We start from the raw sequence: 20,248 nt of genomic DNA on the forward strand, positions 1-20,248 counted from the left end.
AAATTCCATATTAAATGCCAAGTCTGTACACACATATATATATATAACACAATGTCAGTTTGTGTATTTGTCTTTCCCAATTCATAAGGGTAGGTTTTAAAGGCTGATCTTTAAACACGAATGTGTGTTCACTGCAGTCTAGTTTTGAGTATAAAACAAACTTGAAAAACATTTTCCATGAAAGAGTAATTATGTCTTTTCTATTGGAAATGTAGACGGTGGCTTGCAAACTGAGCCTCAAGGGCGGTGTACAGAAGCGTTTTTTTAATAACAATAAATACAAGGCGCAGGTAGGTTAAATTCGTAGTAAAACAAGTGTTCATTTACATCCGTAGCATGTCTAATAAATAAAGAAGATACTGAAGGAACTGCGCTCCAACGCGAGTCGAAAGAATTGACGCGACCAAAGACGGAATTCGTCCGAGTTGCTTTATTGAAACAAAACAGCTCAGGTATTCTGACAAGCCCATTTATCGGGCAGCAATATATATACACATTTATGTCGGGAAGTTTGCCCGGCAAAAGCTATACCGGGCATGCCCGGGTGTCAAGGGCGAGCCTTGGAAAGGCGAGTCTGGACCTGCCCGGGCGTGTTTGGCTGCGGCCTGGCAAGTCGAGGCTGGGCGTGCCCGGGCGCTCTGGACGAGCACTGGAAAGGCGAGAGCGGGCATGCCCGGACGCTCTGGGCGAGCCCTGGAAAGGCGATAGCGGGCATGCCTGGACGCTCTGGGCGAGCCCTGAAAAGGCGAGAGCGGGAATGCCCGGATGCTCTGGACGAGCCCTGGAAAGGCGATAGCGGGCATGCCCGGACGCTCTGGGCGAGCCCTGGAAAGGCGATAGCGGGCATGCCTGGACGCTCTGGGCGAGCCCTGAAAAGGCGATAGCGGGCATGCCCGGACGCTCTGGGCGAGCCCTGGAAAGGCGAGAGCGGGCATGCCCGGGAAAGACGAGACCGGGCGTGCCCGGGAGGTTCGGGCGTGCCCGGGAACAGTGAGTCCGGGCATGCCCGGGAGAGGCGCGTCTGGCCGTGTTCTGGCCGGTGCAAGGCGATTGTGTGCATCCAGCGGTAACCGCTACAATACAAGCACACCTGACACTAGGCCGAGGCTTCAGACTTTGGCACGCTCTCGAGGTTGTACCGTCGAATAAACTGTTCCAACCCGTCATTTTTGACGGACTTTTTACTGGTGTATAATCAGGTAAATTCTGCGAAGGCAACGGCAAACAACCCAGCATAACCCTTGCGAAGAAAAAGCTTTGGCAGTGCTGGACCTGCCTTTGGGCAGAACAGATGAATACAAATATGAATATTATGTAAGCTGAGGGATATTCTGTCTTCAAAATGAAGTAAATAGTAAAAAAAAACATTTGGCTAAATGCCCTGGTCCCTCATTACCCTGTGCTCGTGAAGCGAAAAGCAGGGTTAAGCATTCAGGTGCGTACGTGTGCCGTACCCGTCTGCATTTAAAAAAATCATTTTCTCGGCAACCGTTGGTCTGATTGACACAAAATTTTACCATAGAAGCGCCTCCGCCTGTGGAATTTGTGTATTCATAATTATGACGTCACCGGTCACGTGATACGGACGCCATCTTGGAAAAAGGTTGCACCTCTCCCAAATCCCAAACATCTCCCAAACCACTCAATGGAAAAAATTGAAACATGGCTCATTGTCAAGTACTCACCATGGTGAATAAGATATGTTGATGGTGATGTCATTGGTGCCTTAATTATGATGTCATAATTCGACAAGTACAACGCTTGATCTCATCAGTATGAATAAAACAAGAATGCCTCTGCAACTGTTAGACCGATGGACACGAAATTTTCACCATAGGAGCACCTCCTGTAGAATTTTTTTAATGACAGTTATAACGTCATAGTTCATGTGGTACAAACGACATCTTGGAAAAAATCGAAAAAAGTTGCACCTCTATATCTCCGAAACCACTCCATGGAAAAAATTTAAACATGGCTCATTGTCAAGTACTGCCCTTGGGGAATAAGATATGTTAATGATGATGTCATCAGTGCGTTCGTTATGACGTCATAATTCAACAAGTACAACACGTATCCGATCATTGTCAATTTTTTTTCTCAGCAACTGTTGGTCTGATGGGCACGAAATTTTCACCATCGGAGTGCCTCCTCATTTAGAATATTTTAATGCTAATCATGACGTCATAGGTCACGTGATACAGGCGCCATCTTGGAAAATCGAAAAATGTTGCACCTCTATTTCTCCAAAACTGCTGCATGGAAAAAATTGAAACGTGGCTCATTGTAAAGAAATCTATATGGGGAATAGGTGTTGTTAACGATGACGTCATTAGTGCCATAATTAGGACGTCATAATTCGACAGGGACAACGCTTAGTCTGATCAGTTTGAAATGTATTGGGCGTGATCTATGCAACAATTATGTGAGAGAACATAAATTTATGATGTCATCGCTCACGTGGTCTGGCAGCCATATTGGATCAAACAAAAAAAAAAGTTCAAAAACAGAAGAGTTTGCTCACAACAATTTGACTGCCCAGGATAAGTATTCCATGAATACCATCTAGTTACCTCTGCCACCAAAGATGGGCATAGGTTATGTTTTCACCCCTGTCTGTCTGTTTGTCCTTGAACAGGATATCTCAAAAATTTGTGGAAGGATTCGGATGAAATTTGGTGGACAGGTTGGGCGCGTCCGCGTGACAAGGACGAAATGATTTGATTTTGGTGACAATCTGGATCCGGATCCAGCTACTGCAGTTTTTAAAGTAATTCTTCACCATTGAGAGATGGGGCCAAAAATGATATATCGCATGATATGTGAAAAAGTTGTGGACGGATTCGGACGAAACGAGGTGGGTGAGTTGGTTAGGTGAAAAGAACGAGCCAATTCAATTTTGGTTGGTTGAGATCCAGGCTATGAGTGGGATACAAAACGTAAACTGTTCTGCCTGGCCGAGGTATGCACAATGCCACTTATTGAAACAGTTTATATAAATGGTCCCGTCTTTATTACATTCTGTGACTTTTTTTGACTTTTCATTGATGAAGTGGATAGGATTAGTTAATTAGTGTAAAGGTTCATATGGAAACATTTTATTTGATAATGTTTTATATCATTTCATTCCAGAGACATCAGAGCACTTTTAGAGAGCTTTGTAATGCTCTCGAAAAATAACCTGTAAATGTCCAGACCAAAATGTTTATGAAACGTAGTGTATTGTGCGGTGATTCTTGCTCATTTTTGGAACTCTTTCCCTTACGAATGGATGTATTTACTAGATATTACATTTCTTATTACTTAACCAGATTCCTCAGATCTGTACAAGCAATTCAAGCCATCTTGGGCCCCAATAGACCAATTTATTGATGAGCGCAATCGTATGCACCATGAGCGCAATCACAATATGGTACAACTCGTTGGTAGCCATCTTGGAAAATGGCTGCTAATGCTGTTTAGTGGAAATCAGCGATGGTCCTATAGCTAACAAGTTTCCTTTCATCATGCTCTACAAAGGCTGCAAATTTTCCAGCTTCTATCTTTAAAGTCCCAAACCTCCCAAAATATATTCCATATATTTTGAGCTATGAGGGAGTGCATACATCTGGCACCTCTTAAATGAAATGATGGCCATAAACCCTTGTTCATCACCAGCACTTTCTGCAAGGGGTCCTGACTCACAAGACTTGCCTGGCACACATCCACCCTGTAAGGTCCCCATTACTAGTTAATAAGTACTTTAAGTTGAAGCTGGGATGATAACGATTCACTGTAAAGGAGCCAGAAACATGATTACAATGGGGGAGGTGGGGAGTGAGGAAACTTGCCCCACTTTAATGTCTGCTCATCCAAAATGAACAATCATCTTCGATGTGTGAAATTCAGTAAATTATGTTGTAATTTTGGAATCTTGGAGACATTGACAAAAAAAAGTTCATATAATTTGAGAGTGAAAGCTAATTTTTCTAGCTGTGTGTGTTTTATAAAGTAATTATTAGGAAACAACATTTTAATTATTCATTAATATTTGATATATTTTAGACGGAAAGAGTACCTCAAAAGAAAGGCTTGACAAACAGGAACTGATCATGTATCTGGGAATTGCACTTGGATCACTCCTATTCCTGCTCCTGCTGACTGCCCTCATTTTATTCAAGATGAGACGTTTATCATATCCATGCTGCTGCAGGTGAGGATCAATTGTTACCTCTGCCACCGAAGGTGGACGAAGGTTATTTATTCATCCATGTTTGTCTGCCCGTTGGTCTGTGAGCAGGATATCTCAAAAAAGTTATGGTTATGAATGTAATTGTACGAATCTTGGTGAACAGATTGGGTGTGTGACAAGGAAGAAGTGACTTAATTTTGGTGAAGAGCCCAAACTAGATCCGGATAGTATCATTACTCCCGCGAGGGAGTAATGCATTTGCTCGTGTCCGTGTGTGTGTGTGTTTGTGAACAAGATATCTGGAAAAGTTCTGAACGGATTTGGATGAAAGTTGGTGGGATGATTGCCCTTGGGTTAAGGAAAAATTGATTAGTTTTTGGTGAAGCTCAGGATATTATTCCGGATCCAGGAAATTTTTTGGGGAATTTTTTTTCCTGTTTTCCTTTAAAAACCATTTTCTCTACAATAATTGGACCGATTGAGAGCAAATTTTCACCATAGGAGGGACTCGGTCTGGAGAATATTTTAATGGTAATTATGACGTCACAGGTCACGTGGTTCGGCCGCCATATTGTTTTGAGTGAAAAACATTAAAATCCAATTTTCTCCAAAACGCCTGAACAGATCGAGGCCAAACTTTGCAGGCAGAATCACATACCCATGACGAACAAAAAAGTCAGCGAGCATGACGTCATGCATCACATGGTTTCAGAGTTATGACGTTTTTAAGCACAAACATTTAAAACCTAGCTCCTCCTTCATTTGTGATCCAATCGAGGGGAAACTTCACAGATCTGTTCAGCATATCAGTCTACTAAAATATACTTTTGGAATTTGCGATAGGTCACGTGGTTTGGCAGACATCGTTAATTAAACGCAAATAGTAAAAACATTTATATCTCTTGAACCACTTCATTGATCGACGTGAAACTTCATACTGCAGTAGAAGTCATGAAGAGTAACAAGTCTGCAAAATTTGAAGATGATTGGATGTATGGTCTGGAAGCTGGAAGTTGTTATTGCGTGAAGAAGAAGTCTTCGACTGTGGACGATTAATTCTTACTCCCGCCAGGGAGTAATGCATTCGATCGTGTCCATCCGTATGTGTGTGTGTGTGTGTGTGTGTGTTTGTGAACAAGATATCTGGAAAAGTTCTGAACGGATTTGGATGAAAGTTGATGGGATGATTGCCCTTGGGATAAGGATGAATTGATTAGTTTTTGGTGAAGCTCAGGATATTATTCCGGATCCAGGAATTTTTTGAAGGATTTTTTTACCATTGGAAGATAGGGCTCATTTCTTTTTAACATTATCTTCTATATATTCTATATTTAACATTGTGATATGAAAATAATTTTCATATTTGTTGTAAATGTAGTTTAAACTCGTGGTTATGCGTTAGAGCGGTGTATTTTTTTTAGCAGCGTCGTCTCCAATGTTCATTTTTTTTTTCTAATAAAGACATATTCTGTCATTTTAAAACCACCAAAGTGTGTACTAGGTTTCCCCGTTTCATAAAATGTATCGTTTGATACATATAATGCTTTAAAATCTTCTTCTTTTTTTTTCTTTCTTTTTTTTACCTCAGAAGAGATATCAACATTTACCTCAGCGAATGTCAATCGCGGTGTCAGTATTTGATGAACTTATAAAGACTTAGGTGACTTATAAGTGTGACAAGCGTGTGCACAGGATTCTTCCCAGAAGAATGAGTGGTCGCCTAAGCTTGTGCGACTTAAAATGAGCGAGTTTTGTTTTCACGTTTGGGCCAGTTTTACATGTTGTATCCCTAAGGAATGAAACGAACGTTTTTCATGGCTTACAATTTTATTTAAAGTCACACATACATGCCTCAAAATACACTCACTTATATAGAATTGAACACTGAATCCGAAAATGTAAGTGAAATGGCCTTGTTTTTTTTTTAACATTATCTTCTATATATTCTAAACACTAAATACACAGTCACGTGAAAAAGTAAGTACACCCCATGTAAAGTTTTGACTTTTTCAACATATTTCAACACACAGCTATTTGATCTTCATTTCAATAATATTGATAGATAAAGGTGATATAATATAACAAATATCATGAAACATTTACATTTTGTAGTCCATTGTATAATTTAAATGAACATAAATGCAAATTTCGCATGTGGAAAAAGTAAGTACACCCCTACATTTATCACTACTTCAAATACCTAAAATTAGAATCAGGTGCACCAGCTCAGGTGCAAATGATTAGAACATCGTTAGAGAGGATCTTGGAGGAACCTGTCTTATTCAAACCTCAGACATTTAGTTTGGTTATGTTTATTTAAATCATACAATGGACTACAAAATGTAAATGTTTCATGATGTTTGTTATATTATATCACCTTTATCTATCAATATTATAAAAATAATAATAATGCATTTATTTTATATAGCGCTTTTCAGGATAATATATTTGAAATGTTGAATAATATTGTTGAAATGAAGATCAAACAAGTACACATACATTCAAAGTACACCGCCCCATGCCAAATAATTAAATATGCTGCAGCGCGGCATTGCCGGGGCGCCTCCTGCGCCCGGCAATACCGCAGTGCAGCTCATTGAGGCTGCATTGGGAGGGAGAGGTGTACACTAATTGATTGATTAATTGTATAATTAAAATCAATAAAAGATTATCACAAAATATTTTCATAATCAATTGGCTAATCGCATAACTAAACCACTAGTGCTTCATCCGAAGATGTATCTTTTAGAAATTTAATTAAATAAGTCATTTATAAAAAATTAAATAATTAATTGATTACTCAATAAATAATTAATCGATTAATCAATTAATAATTAATAGATGAAATGATTAATCAATAAATCAAAAATATCCTTGATAGCCACATCACTTGGTCACTCATGTCCAAATATTAGCTTCCCAGCTCAAAAGGTGCCTGAGATATTGGCCAAATGAGAAAGAAAATAAATAAATGATTAATAATGTAAAAAAAAAAATAAAAATCATAAAAAAATTAAATTATTAATCAATTTGGTCAGAGAACACATAAACTACCACTATTTCATCAGAATCTGTAACTTAAAAAAAAAAAAATTTTTTGGCATTAATCGAATAATTAAATAATTAATCGATTAATTGATTAATTAATAAATCAAAAATATCCTTTGCAGCCAAATCACCTGGTCATTGGCATGTCCAAATATCAGCTTCCTAACTCAAAAGGTGCCTGAGTTAATGGTCAGAAGAGAAAGGAAATTTAATTAATTAAATAAGTACTTAATTAAAAAAACCACCTTTAGAGGCCATTTTTGTAATAAGTACTTAGAGGTGTAAATAAGTACTTAATTAATCGCTAATAATTAAATAACTCCTCAATTTATTGATTAATCAAAAAAAAAATACCGTTTTGGACAAAGGACTTGCTCACTATTGTGCCGAAATTTCAGCTTCCTAGCTCAAAGGATGGCTGAGATATCGTCCGGACAAACAAACAAGAAAACAAACAAGAAAGAAAGCAAGAAAAAAACAACCAGAGTGAAAACTGAGTACTCCTTTTCAGCGTGGGTCACTGCCGAGCCCCCTTCGGTGCCCGGCAATGACGTTTTGCAATGCCTGGAGATGGCATAGGAAAGGAGCGCTGTACAATAGCTGTGTCGGGGAAGTGGTGTGAGACTCAAGACTCCAATGATGTCACAGGTTTACAAAAGATCACAACTTTATTAACTGGTTGTTCACTTCATTCCAATACCAAATAATACCATTTAACTCAATGGACCAGGTAACTCTATCCGCATAGTCCCTCTTTCGTGGCTGCAGCGCCGAACTCGTGGTACGCGTTCATTCCGTCGGGCAGGGCTTCTGAGGATGAGTGCTGCCTTGACTCAAAGTCTCTTCTGTTTATATCGGCAAACTTCAGTTAATCCTCTGTGCGCTGAAATCGTAATCCCTTCTCCGCTGCTTCTAATCCGTTCTCCGCAAACATTACTCGGTCGCCTCACTGGCACCAGCTCGCTCCCCTCCCTGCTGGGAATTTGCTTCATCCTCTTTGCATCCCGATGAAAGACAATAGTACGGGCTTGGGAATGTGTGTTAGCCCGGGGTCGTGCTAAAGCTACACAACAGGACTCCCAGCTTCGACAGGGCGAGATGCATTCCTGACATTCTTACGACCACCTGCTCGTACCTTGGTTCGTTACCAGTTCCAACCAATGAGTTACACTGAGTTACACTTCCACAATTCCCTCATCTTTTTGTTTTTGTTTATATTAACCATTAATCTAAACATCAATATAAGTAAACAATCAATCACTACAAGTAAACATCAATACAATTTCCTTAGGCATACACCGTCATCCTGCAAGAATCTGATCACAAAACATTTCGTTGGTTATTGACTCCTTCCATATTGTTAATTCAATCTATTTCATTTGCATCACAAATATCTTTGTAAAACAACACTTCACCATCACCAAGATACAACAATTTTGCTTCACCATTTTCAAGTTTTTAAAGCATCTGCAACATCTGGCAAAAACGTTTCCCTCCAAACAAATGTTGATTCTTTGTTTGAAAGGAAGGGCTGATCACTTGTGTTTGAATTCGGGTATGAAACATTTTCTTCTGTCTTTATAAACACCTGCACTACTTCGTGTAGGATTTCGCTGTTGTGGTAACGGTGCGGAGTCATAGACTGACCCTGCTCTCCATGTAGCATTCTTGCCACTCTTGCTGTGAACCATAATGATTCCTTGAACAAGGCCTTCGCCCAGTTGTAGTCGACTTGCCTCCTCCCTCATTATGAGTGGGCAGCAAGTGTTGGTGTAATGTTGATTGGCCAGCAAGATGTGGAACAGGGATGCCGGATGCATCCACAATGATGTTGGGACCATGGTGTTCAGGTCATTCATGGTCCATACCAGGAGCAACCAGCAGAATCATGCACAGCTGTTGTGACAAGGGCACAGCCGTTTTTTGCAGCTCCATGCTGGTTCCCCGGACGTTGGTGAAGTAATAACATATGTCCCCGCATTTCACAGAGGTTGCAGGTAAAATGTCGTTGTCCTGCAACTTCTGATGTGGTGAATGTTCGAAGCCTTCGAACAAGAGTAAGTGATCGCCTTTCTTTCATATGTTGCAGTGTGATCCAGGCAAATGGTCACATAAATTTCCTTGGTGAAGGTAAGCATTCATCTCCAAGTTACACGGGAGAATGTCTTCATCATTCTTTGAGAAAGAGGGTGTATGCCACGATTAACTTCATTTTTTTAGCCACAAATTTTCTTTCTCGAACTTCTTCCCAATTCCGTTAGCACTCCCTTCAAAATGTGATCTCGTCTTATCCTTATGCTCAGTCACATCTGAATCTGCTTTCCACACACACTGAATCAGATAGGGTACATCTTACCATGAAATCAGCATAATCATGTATATCTTCCGACAGTTTCACATTCAACAATTTGTTGTTTTTCCTTAACACAAAAAGTTATATTCATTTATATGCGTCACACAAATAATATTCAATCAGGTATGTATTTTGCTACTAAACTAAGAATAGCATCCACAATTGCTTTCAGGTTAATATAGTTCAAAAATTAACTCATGCAGGTATTTTAGCACTACTCTAAGAAAATAAATTGTATATGATTACAATCACAAACGGGAATATCTAATTCCCAACAACAATTTTCCCAAACCAACAAATTAAGCATAATGTATTATTACCATAATTCCTCTCCACTTTTTCTTTTCCCTTTTTTTTTTCTTTTCCTAACAGTGTGTCACTCGTGGTGATATGAGTTCACTGATATTGTAATTGACACAACTCATAACATTGTCGTTATGCCATTATCTTAATTCTACTGTATTCATTTGCAACATCACTTGATTTAATCTTTTAATCTCAGTATTTATGTCGCCATAAAAGTCTTCCTTTTCTGGTTCCACATTTCTTTCCTCATTTGTCACTTCATGCGTTATCATCGTGTTGTTGGTTACCTTATTCAAACACACCGTCACTAAGGCTTTCAAGCAAGCCACCACTAAAACAATTGCCAATATAACTACTAAACCAACAAACAAGTCTGCTACTCCTTGTATATATTCATACCTATGACATAATTATATGTCAATGACATTCAACATTGTATACCAAACTAACAAGCTTCCTAAAAGGTAAATAAAGACAATCCCTTAATATGTAACATAAATCAGATTATTTGTCTTACCCTGATCCCCCTATCTCCCGGGGTCGAACTAAATCCCCTAATCATGAGTGTAGTTGTGATACATTATCCCTCATGTTGCGCTAATATCAGTAGATAATGGTATGTCATGTAGGCAAATAAATGTCACTATCCCAAGTAGGAATATCACATGTTGAAAATGTAATGTTTATAATTGCAAGGGGTGTTAAAATGTAATTCAAATGAATGTATATCACGACTATCATTTATCCGCCACTGAATGTTCTGCTGGGCTGCTAGGTGCAGCCTCATTTTCTGTGGGATTGTCCACCTTAGCCCCATGTGCTTGCTTGCAATGAGAGGCATGAATCCAACTTTCTATTTTGGGTCCATATTTGTTTCTATTCTTATCAATCTCCTATGGTTTATCAATTCGTTCCAAGATACCGCAACCAAAGGTTTTAACCAAAGCTCTACCAAACTATTTCCAATGTGAACAAAAAATGCCAGTGAAACAATGATTCGAGGAATTAACTTCAAGGGGTCAATAAATTTATTCTAGAACCAGATCTAATTTTCCCATCCAATAGTTTGCCTTGCCACATGTCATATTATAACACTTTAATAAACCTTCGAAAAATGTTTCCCATCTCAACAAATTTCCTTTTTTACAAATAGCCATGTGTAACTTACGTATTTAACTACAATTTCCTCTCAATTTGTTTGGCCTAACTGGCCGCAAAAGTGGCTGCCAGCATGCAGTACCGTTTTTTATCTACCAAGGAAGTGCTCGTCCACATAAGACCTCTACCAAAATGTTGTTTGTAAAAACAAATCTGGGATTTCTGATTACATGGATGCACACTCTCAGGACATTTTCAGGCTGCTGTTAACAATCCACTACGATAAATTAATTCCTTTACCCACAATCAAATAATTAGTACAAATTGAGGATATTATCCCTATCACATTCTTTTATAGATTCATTATGTTGGATCTAATTTTTTCCAATAATTTTCCACTGCTGTAAGGAAGAACAATAGCTCTCATAAGTCTTAGTAATATCGTACTTAATTTGCCCAGCATCGAATAATTTATTTACTATCCTTTCTCATCTGTTAACCAGTGACTTTGTTTGAACTCCAGAACTGAAAACCCACAATAGTTCAAACCAGCAAAATTTTCTTTACTATTTTCCCATATCATCTATGCCTAAAACACATCCATACATACAGCACAATTTATATGCTGATAAAATTCAAGTTTATATATATAAAAATCCATGAGCAGAGTACTCTGGGAAGTCAGTGTAAGACCTCTCCAAAATTTGGCTAATTTTGTACTCCCACATTTTTATGAAGCTCATATCCATAAATAGCTTTGATTCTCATATAAATTCGATCACAATGGAATCCCAAGGTTACTCCCAATTTTTACTATTAATGAATAGCTGCTCATAACTCAGCAAATCAAATCTTTATTCTCCATCTCCCTTGACAAAAGTGATAATTTTCATAATCAAATTATATTTCTATTTTTATTTTATTTTACGAATTCTCCGGATATGCGATCCCATCCCCATGGAACTATCTATTTTCCAGACAAGGCACACTGTCGGTGTCAACAATCTTGTAAGATTGATACACAAAAACACTAACATTGACACACAAAATACCCACACACACATGCATTATGCGTATTTGTTTGCGTTGGAACCCTTATTTACAGATCCGGATGGGTGTCAACTTTATTTCAATTTCTCAAAATTTGTCCTTCAATTTTATAAGCGCTAATACACAAATGGACCAAAAAGTTTATTCTTAGAAAACCCCTATGACGTCACATTGACATTACCCTTTCAGTTCCCACAATAATTTATCCAAATTTGACTACCCACCCATTTGTATGTCAGTCGACCACTGACCTATCAATCGTGTGGAACAATAGTCCGAAATTCCCACCTGATCATGATGTGACTCTTGTCACTTGGTTTGCCAAAAAAATTGCAAAGCAATTGTTCCAAACTTTGTAAATTTAAAATTTTGTGCCCAACATACAAGATACAATTTCGGCATTTGATCAATTAATTATCAATTTGCTTATAAGCAAAAGAAAAATGAATAATTCTTGCTCCGAAAACTTTTCAGACCCAAGAATCATCGACAGTTATTCATGTTTGTCCAGTAATCTAATTTGTTGAGGCCAATCGTCATTTGGGATTTGTCCCAATGAAGGCCTAATCATTGTCTGAGGTATCGGTCAGCACTGGTACCCTTGATCTTAGTTTACCCTATGAACTTGTCTTCCTTTTGGTATACGGACATCCTCTTTTCCAATGACCCATCCGTCCACACTTGAAACACCGGTTTCTGTCGTTGCCTGGTCTGTGCACCTGTGCACTTGTATTGCTGGGCTGCATCTCTACATCCCTGAGTTGCCACTGCAATCTCTCGTTATCTCCCGAAACACGAAAAAATTCTCTATACCGTCCTTTTTGGGGAGACAACTGGAAATCAGATGGGACAACTGTCACTTTCATTCCTAATTTCGAGGGCAGTTGTGCATTTGTCTCCTCCACTGTATCCTGTATCCTTTTTATTTTAAGTTCTAGATCCGTTATCCGTTCTTGCTGTTCCCGTTGTCTGGATTCACCATCCCAAAGATGGAATGCAAGCCAGTCTACCGTTAGATTCTGTCTCTTCCTGGCTTTCAATCTTTGTTCCAATCTTTCCAATCGACTTCGCTCAAATGTACCCTCTCTTGGAAACTCCTCATCATGTCCCTTTGTCCACAAATACCAATTCTCGACCTGCCTTATAGCTTCGGCACCATAACGGTCGTACATATGATGTGTACAAGTACCTTTTTGTGGAATCTCTGGTTGTCCTTGTGTATTCTTGCAGGCTCCATTTCCCATTTTGCCTTTTATCAAAGTAGCGTTGGATGTGTTGTAGTTTGTTCCTCTAAAGCTTCTCTCGTACCTCCAGGAAGGATCTCTCCACCTGTTCAAACGGTGATTTCCAGAGAATCTCTCTCACCTGTGGCTTTTGCACAATCCAATCTCACAGATCAGTATTTGCAGATGAGCCAGAGGGTCAGTATGAAATGGGTGAATCCTCAGGTGTCCGCTCTGTTGAAGGGGAAATCACACAATGGTAACCGCACATATATATCTATATATAACTCACCACCTTGCTCAATTTTCCAAGGTTGTCTTCACATTGATAATATCTCACAAAGATATCAAAGCTTCTTTCTTGAGACCGCATTTTCATCAATCAAACAATCAATATATTCAATTCAATTTATTCAGTTCAATTTATTCAGTTAAATTTATTCAATTAAATTCAATTATTCAATTTCAATTAATTTATCAATATTCATCAATAAATCAAATTAATCCTTTTGGATGACTCCTTGCATAAGCCCTTTCCCCAATGATGTCAGGACAGGTCCATCCATTGACTGAGATCGAAGCTCATCGGTCGTCACCTCTGGTTCATACCTCATGTCAATTGATGAATCACCGTTCTGTCCTAGGGTCATACCTGACATATTTCCCCATTTTGCCTGGTCACCACAAATTTTATTTGCAACCACTAAAGGCAACTCATCCTTCATTCGTGAGACCGCCAAAATGGATGGCAGATATTAAAGTTCTTTGGGAAAAATATCTCCTCATTTTTCTTTTAATAGTACCCAAATCTCTTGGCAATATAAATTTCGTAAAACTCCTGAAATAAGTCTGTAAAATTCCTTCAATCATGCTAAATTTTGAAACTCCATCGCTTGTAACACCCAATTTATCCCATAGGGCTTGAAAGTTCTTTCCCAAGTTCATGCAATCATTCTGCATTTGAACCCTATGATATCATTCATAATAATAATAATAATAATAATAATGCATATATTTTATATAGCGCTTTTCAGGAAGCCCAAAGACGCTTTGACAGAGTGCAAAACATAATGCATAGCAAAACATAAAGACAATTTCAAAAAAAGAAGAATCAATAGGGAAATATTCAAAGCACAAAGGAGGGAGAAGGAGAGGAGATAGTCAGGGGTTAGATGCTGTGGGTTAAATGTTGAATGCAGTGTTGAACAGGTGGGTCTTGAGTGATGTTTTGAATGTGGTGAGTGAGGAGGAGTCTCTGATGGTGTGAGGTAGCGAGTTCCAGAGGGTGGGAGCAGCGATGGAGAAGGCCCTGTCCCCCCAGGATCTAAATTTGGTCCGGATGGGGGGGGGGGGGTCAGGAGGTTGGTACCAGCAGAGCGGAGGTTGCGGGTGGGAGTGTGTCTGGAGAGGAGGTCAGCCAGGTAGGATGGGGCCAGGTTATGGAGGGCTTTGTAGGTCAAGAGGAGGATTTTGTACTGGATTCTCTGGGAGATGGGGAGCCAGTGAAGCTTGTAAAGGACGGGGGTGATGTGGTCACGGGTGCGGGAATGGGTGAGTAGACGGGCAGCGGAGTTCTGAATGTATTGGAGTTTATTGGTGATTGTTGAGGGTGAACCATAAAGGAGGCTATTGCAGTAGTCCAGACGGGAAGTGATGAAGGCGTGGATGAGGGTTTCTGCAGCCACGGAGGAGAGGGATGGACGGAGATGGGCGATGTTTTTCAGGTGAAAGAAGGCTGTCTTTGTGATCTGTTTAGTGTATTTGTCGAAGGAGAGGGTTTGGTCAAAGATGATGCCAAGATTCCGGATGTGAGGGGAGGTGGATACTGGGAAACCGTCGATGTTGAGGGCAAAGTTATGGGTGGACTTGGTGAGCGTTTTTGGGCCAATGATGATTATTTCAGATTTATCACAGTTAAGTTTGAGGAAGTTGATTTGAAGCCAGGATTTTATTTCAGTGATGCAGTTTGTCAGGATAGAGTGGGTGGCGGTGGAGATGGACTTGGTGGAGATGAAAAGCTGGATGTCATCGGCGAAGCAGTGGAATTGGAGACCATGACGGCGGATTAAGTGACCGAGGGGGGACAGGTAAAGATGAAGAGGAGGGGGCCAAGAACTGAACCTTGGGGGACACCTTGGGGGAGGGGAGCAGTGGGGGATTTGCAGTTATTGATGGAGATGAACTGACGTCTGTCAGAGAGGTATGATTTAATCCAAGAGAGGGCAGTGCCGGTAATGTTAAAGGTGGTTTCAAGTCGGTTGAGGAGGATGGTGTGATCGATGGTGTCAAAGGCGGCGCTGAGGTCGAGGAGGATGAGAATGTTGAGGTTGCCAGCGTCAGAGGAGAGGAGAAGGTCGTTGGTGATTTTGAGGAGAGCAGTTTCAGTACTGTGGTTGGAGCGGAATCCGGATTGGAATGTTTCATACAGGTTATTGGCAGAGAGGTGATGTTTGAGTTGAGTGGCTACAGCGCGTTCCAAAGCCTTTGACAGAAAGGGTAGGTTGGAGATGGGTCTGAAGTTATTTAGGGTGTCAGGGTTTAGTCCAGGTTTTTTCAGAATGGGGGTAACAGCAGCAATTTTGAGGGATGGTGGGACGATGCCTGTAGACAGGGAGGAGTTTATTGTTGCAATGATAAGTGGAGAGAGAGCAGGAAGGGAGGCCTTGACAAAGCTGGAGGGGATGGGGTCAAGAGTGCAGGTGGCAGTTTTCATTCCGATGAGGAGTTCAGAGAGGTCAGTAGGGGAGACTGGGGAGAATTGAGACAGGGGATGGCAGGATAAGGGGGGGCAGGTGATTTGAGGGGGAGCGGGTGCGGCGGTGGTCAAGCTGTTGTAGATGTTTTCAATTTTGCGTTGGAAGAATGAAAGGAAGGAGATGCAGTTGTCTATTGTGAATGACTGGGTGGTGGTGTTCAGGGGGCTGAGGAGTTTGTTTATTGTAGAGAAGAGTGCTTTTGGGTTTCCGGAGCCAGAGTGGATAATTTGAGAGTAGTAGGCAGAGCGGGCACGGGAGAGGGCATCTTTATAGTGTTGTATGTGGTCCTTGTAGGCCTGGGAGTGAACTGTGAGACCTGGTTTATTGCGGAGTCTTTCAAGTTGGTGAGCACGAGTTTTCATCAGGCGGAGTTCAGGGGTAAACCAGGGAGCAGAATGGGTGAAAGAAACTGTTTTGGTTTTTATAGGCGCACGTTGGTCAAGGCAGGAGGAGAGAGTGTGGTTGTAGTAGTCAGTGAGGTCAGAAGGGGTGTGGAGGTCAACGAAGGGAGAAGTGGACATTTTTTCAGAGAGGGTCGATGAGAATGAGGCAGGTGAAAGAGCGTTTAGCTTACGGAAGTTGATAGTGCGATAATGCCTTGGTGCTGGGGTGGGGATGTTGATGGTCAGAGTGATGGCTAGGTGGTCAGAGAGAGTGAGGTCGGAGCCAGAGAGATGGTGCAAAATTAGTCCAGTAGAGCAGACAAGGTCCAAAATGTGACCTCGGTTATGGATAGGAAAGTTGACATGTTGAGTGAGGTTAAAGCAGGTGAGTAAATCAGTGAAGTCAGTGGTTAGCGTGGAGTCAGTGGAGTCCATGTGGATATTGAAATCACCAAGGAGGAGGATTGAGGGGGAGAGGGAACATAGCTGGGTCAGAAAGTAGGAGAAGTCAGACAGGAATGATGGGTGTGGTTTGGGAGGGCGGTAGACAACAGCCATGACTGACTGTGTGTGACCAGAGAGTTTAAAAGCCAGGTGTTCAAATGATGGAGCAGATGAGATGGAGATGATGTTGGTCTTGATGTCTTGTCGGTGAATAACGGCAATTCCACCACCTCGGCCCTCCGAGCGTGGTTTATTGATGTAAGAATATCCATTGGGTGTGGTGAGGTTGAGCGTGTAGTAGTCCAGTGGTTGTTGCCAGGTCTCAGTGAGACAGAGAAAGTCTAGTTTATTTTCCAGGATGTAGTCGTTCAGGATGAGGCATTTGTTGTTGAGGGACCGGGTATTGAACAGGGTGAGCTTGATGTTGTTTTGTACGGCGGGTATGAATCCAGGTGATTTGGCCAGGGTTCGCAGACAGGAGGTGCGATTTTGTGCGTTGTTGTGACCAGGTGTGTTGGGACGATGAGTGGGAGTGCGCTGAGCCGACCAGAGGATGGGGATGGAGTGACCTGATTGTAAATAAACAAACTTACGACCGGAGCCACGGTGAATGTACCTGGGTCGACGCAGGAGTCCATTCGATTTGATTGCAGAGATGCATGATGGGGTGGAGCGGGTTTTAAGCAGGAGAAGCCTTGCGGCGGAGTACCGCAGAGCCATGCCAGCAGGAGCGAAGGGACGAGCACGAGGCCAAGGGTGAGGAGGCGAAACAATCGACACAACCCACGGGAGTGGGCCTGAGGAAACAGCGAAGGAGCCGAGCAGGTGAAGCCAGGAGCAGAGCCGGGACCATGCAGAGGGCAGACAGGAGCGAAGAGACGAGCACGAGGCCAAGGTTGAGGAGGCAAAGCGGCAAATGCAGCGGCAAACGACCGCCGCCGCTAATCAAGATCACGGCGGCAAACCGCCACCACCGCCGCTGCAAACAATGGGCGGCACAACCCACGAGAGTGAGCCCGAGGAAATATCGAAGGAGCCGAGCAGGTGAAGCCAGGAGCAGCAGAGCAGAGCCGGGACCGTGCAGAGGAAGACTCAATGGCCAAAAATCCGCCACGACCACCAGGAAAGCAAGATACGGACAATGGTCCAGTCAGAGAAGCGGCGAGCAAGTGACGCCAGCGTCCTCTCACGACCGGACCGGAAACGGAAGTCTTGATTGATTTATAATCGTCATAATCATCATGATTTTATAGTCATGGTCCTATCATAATCATCTATTTAAAACGAACATTTCCTTTATCACCACAGCTATGTGGTATAATCAACAATAGAATAAAACTGTACATAGCAACAGGCTACCTCATGGCCACTTAGTATACCTATTGACAATAAGTCATAACAATATCGAATAATCATTGAACAATTAAAAAATCGCTTCCACTGCTCCAGCCGCAGCATTCGTCATTTTGTCTGCTCATCCGCGTGACCAAAACGAAATAAAGGGAGCTCAACCATTACACAGCGCTTTTAATGGCGCATGCCATAGGAACTCAACGCAATTTCGACTCGGCCAGAAAACGAGCAAATTTTGCAGGATGTTAACTGGAATTAGTCGTGAAAATATATCCAAAATACACAAAAATACACACCCACAAAAATAAACAACAAAACCCAAACAAACCCAAGGTCGACCATATTACACAATTAAATTACACCTTAAATTATTCATTAAATTACTCATTAAATTACTCATTAAATTACTCATTAAATTACACCATTTCAGCATCGTATTGATTGCTGAAATGTTCATGGGTTTAAACACACCTTAAAAGAGGTATGCTTTGTGGTGTTGCCCACCTACCACGTTGAATTAAATTACATCATTTCAGCATCGTATTGATTGCTGAAATGTTCATGGGTTTAAATACACCTTAAAAGAGGTATGCTTTGTGGTGTTGCCCACCTACCACATTGAATTAAATTACATCATTTCAGCATCGTATTGATTGCTGAAATGTTCATGGGTTTAAATACACCTTAAAAGAGGTATGCTTTGTGGTGTTGCCCACCTACCACGTTGAATTAAATTACATCATTTCAATTAAAAAAACATCGCTTCTACTGCTCCAGCCGCAGCATTCGTCACTTTGTCTGCTCATCCGCATGACCAAAACGAAATAAAGGGAGCTCAACCATTACACAGCGCTTTTAATGGCGCATGCCATAGGAACTCAACGCAATTTCGACTCGGCCAGAAAACGAGCAAATTTTGCAGGATGTTAACTGGAATTAGTCGTGAAAATATATACAAAATACACAAAAATACACACCCACACAAATAAACAACATTTATTCCGTTCAACAGAACAAACATTTCCTATATCATGACATGCATGTCTTCAAAATTATATGACCAAGAGAAAAAGTAAAACTAATTAAAACTGCGGGCAGTGATAATCCGGGGACCATACCGCTCCATCCTGATTGGAAGGGTGCATGCTAGAGTCGTTAATAACGACAGTCCAGATCCGATTGTTCAAAATTTCAACTCAATCGATCGAAAAATGAACGCAGGGATGCATTTTAAAGGTGCAGTGGCACTAACTGAGTTGCCACGAATATGGCCACGAAATTGCCAATAGGGCCATCACAAAATATTTTCCTTAATCAATTGGCTCATAGCATAACCAATCTGCAAGTATCTCATCCGAAGATGTATCTCTGAGGAATTTTAATTAAATAAGTCATTTATAAATCAACGAGTTCATTTATTAAATGATTAATCAATAAATCAAAATTTTCCTTGACAGCCACATCACTTGGTCAGTGTCATGTCCAAATATCAGCTTCCTTACTCAAAAGGTGCCTGAGTTAATGTAATGTAATTACTGTAATAAGATTACTGCAATTACTGTAATGATTACTGTAATTACTGTAATTACCGGAACTGTAATTACTGTAATTACCTCAGGTAATTACTGTAATGTAATTACTGTAATGTAATAAGAAATGTAATTAATTAAATAAGTACTTCATTAATCGCTAATAATTAAATAACTCGTGAATTCTTATCCGATTTACTTAACATTTGAGTGTCCCCAAAACGTTGGAGCAAAACGTTGTAACAACGAAAGTGAAACGTTGTAGCGACGTTGTGGAAACGTCAGCAAACCCCAACATTTAAATGTTCCCAAAACGTTGGAGCAAAACGTTGCAACAACGAAAGTGAAACGTTGTAGCGACGTTGTGGAAACGTTAGCAAAACCCAACATTTGAATGTTCCCAAAACGTTGCCAAAAATGTTCTCTCTCTGTCTGTCTCTCTTTCTGTCTGTCTATGTCTCTCTCTGTCTGTCTCTCTCTCTGTCTCTCTCTCTGTCTATCTCTCTCTCTTTCTGTCTGTCTCTCTCTCTCTGTCTG

General features: G+C 40.8%; 2 protein-coding genes across 3 annotated transcripts in view; one reads left to right on the forward strand and one right to left on the reverse strand.

The window, feature by feature from the left end:
• The window catches only part of LOC144892693 (protein FAM200C-like), a 1,175,895-nt gene that overhangs the window by 941,139 nt on the left and 214,508 nt on the right, over positions 1-20,248 (reverse strand). The gene's annotated exons all lie outside the window — the stretch shown is intronic.
• LOC137428956 (uncharacterized) overlaps positions 1-20,248 on the forward strand; it is a 107,521-nt gene that overhangs the window by 75,406 nt on the left and 11,867 nt on the right. For both annotated transcript variants that reach the window (XM_078780829.1, XM_078780830.1), the window contains one exon: positions 4,042-4,189. In XM_078780829.1, coding sequence (XP_078636955.1) covers positions 4,042-4,189 — 148 coding nt within the window. The remainder of the gene's footprint in view (positions 1-4,041; positions 4,190-20,248) is intronic.

This window comes from Myxine glutinosa, chromosome 6 (assembly GCF_964187855.1).
Source record: "Myxine glutinosa chromosome 6, kmMyxGlut1.1, whole genome shotgun sequence".
NCBI lineage: Eukaryota > Metazoa > Chordata > Myxini > Myxiniformes > Myxinidae > Myxine > Myxine glutinosa.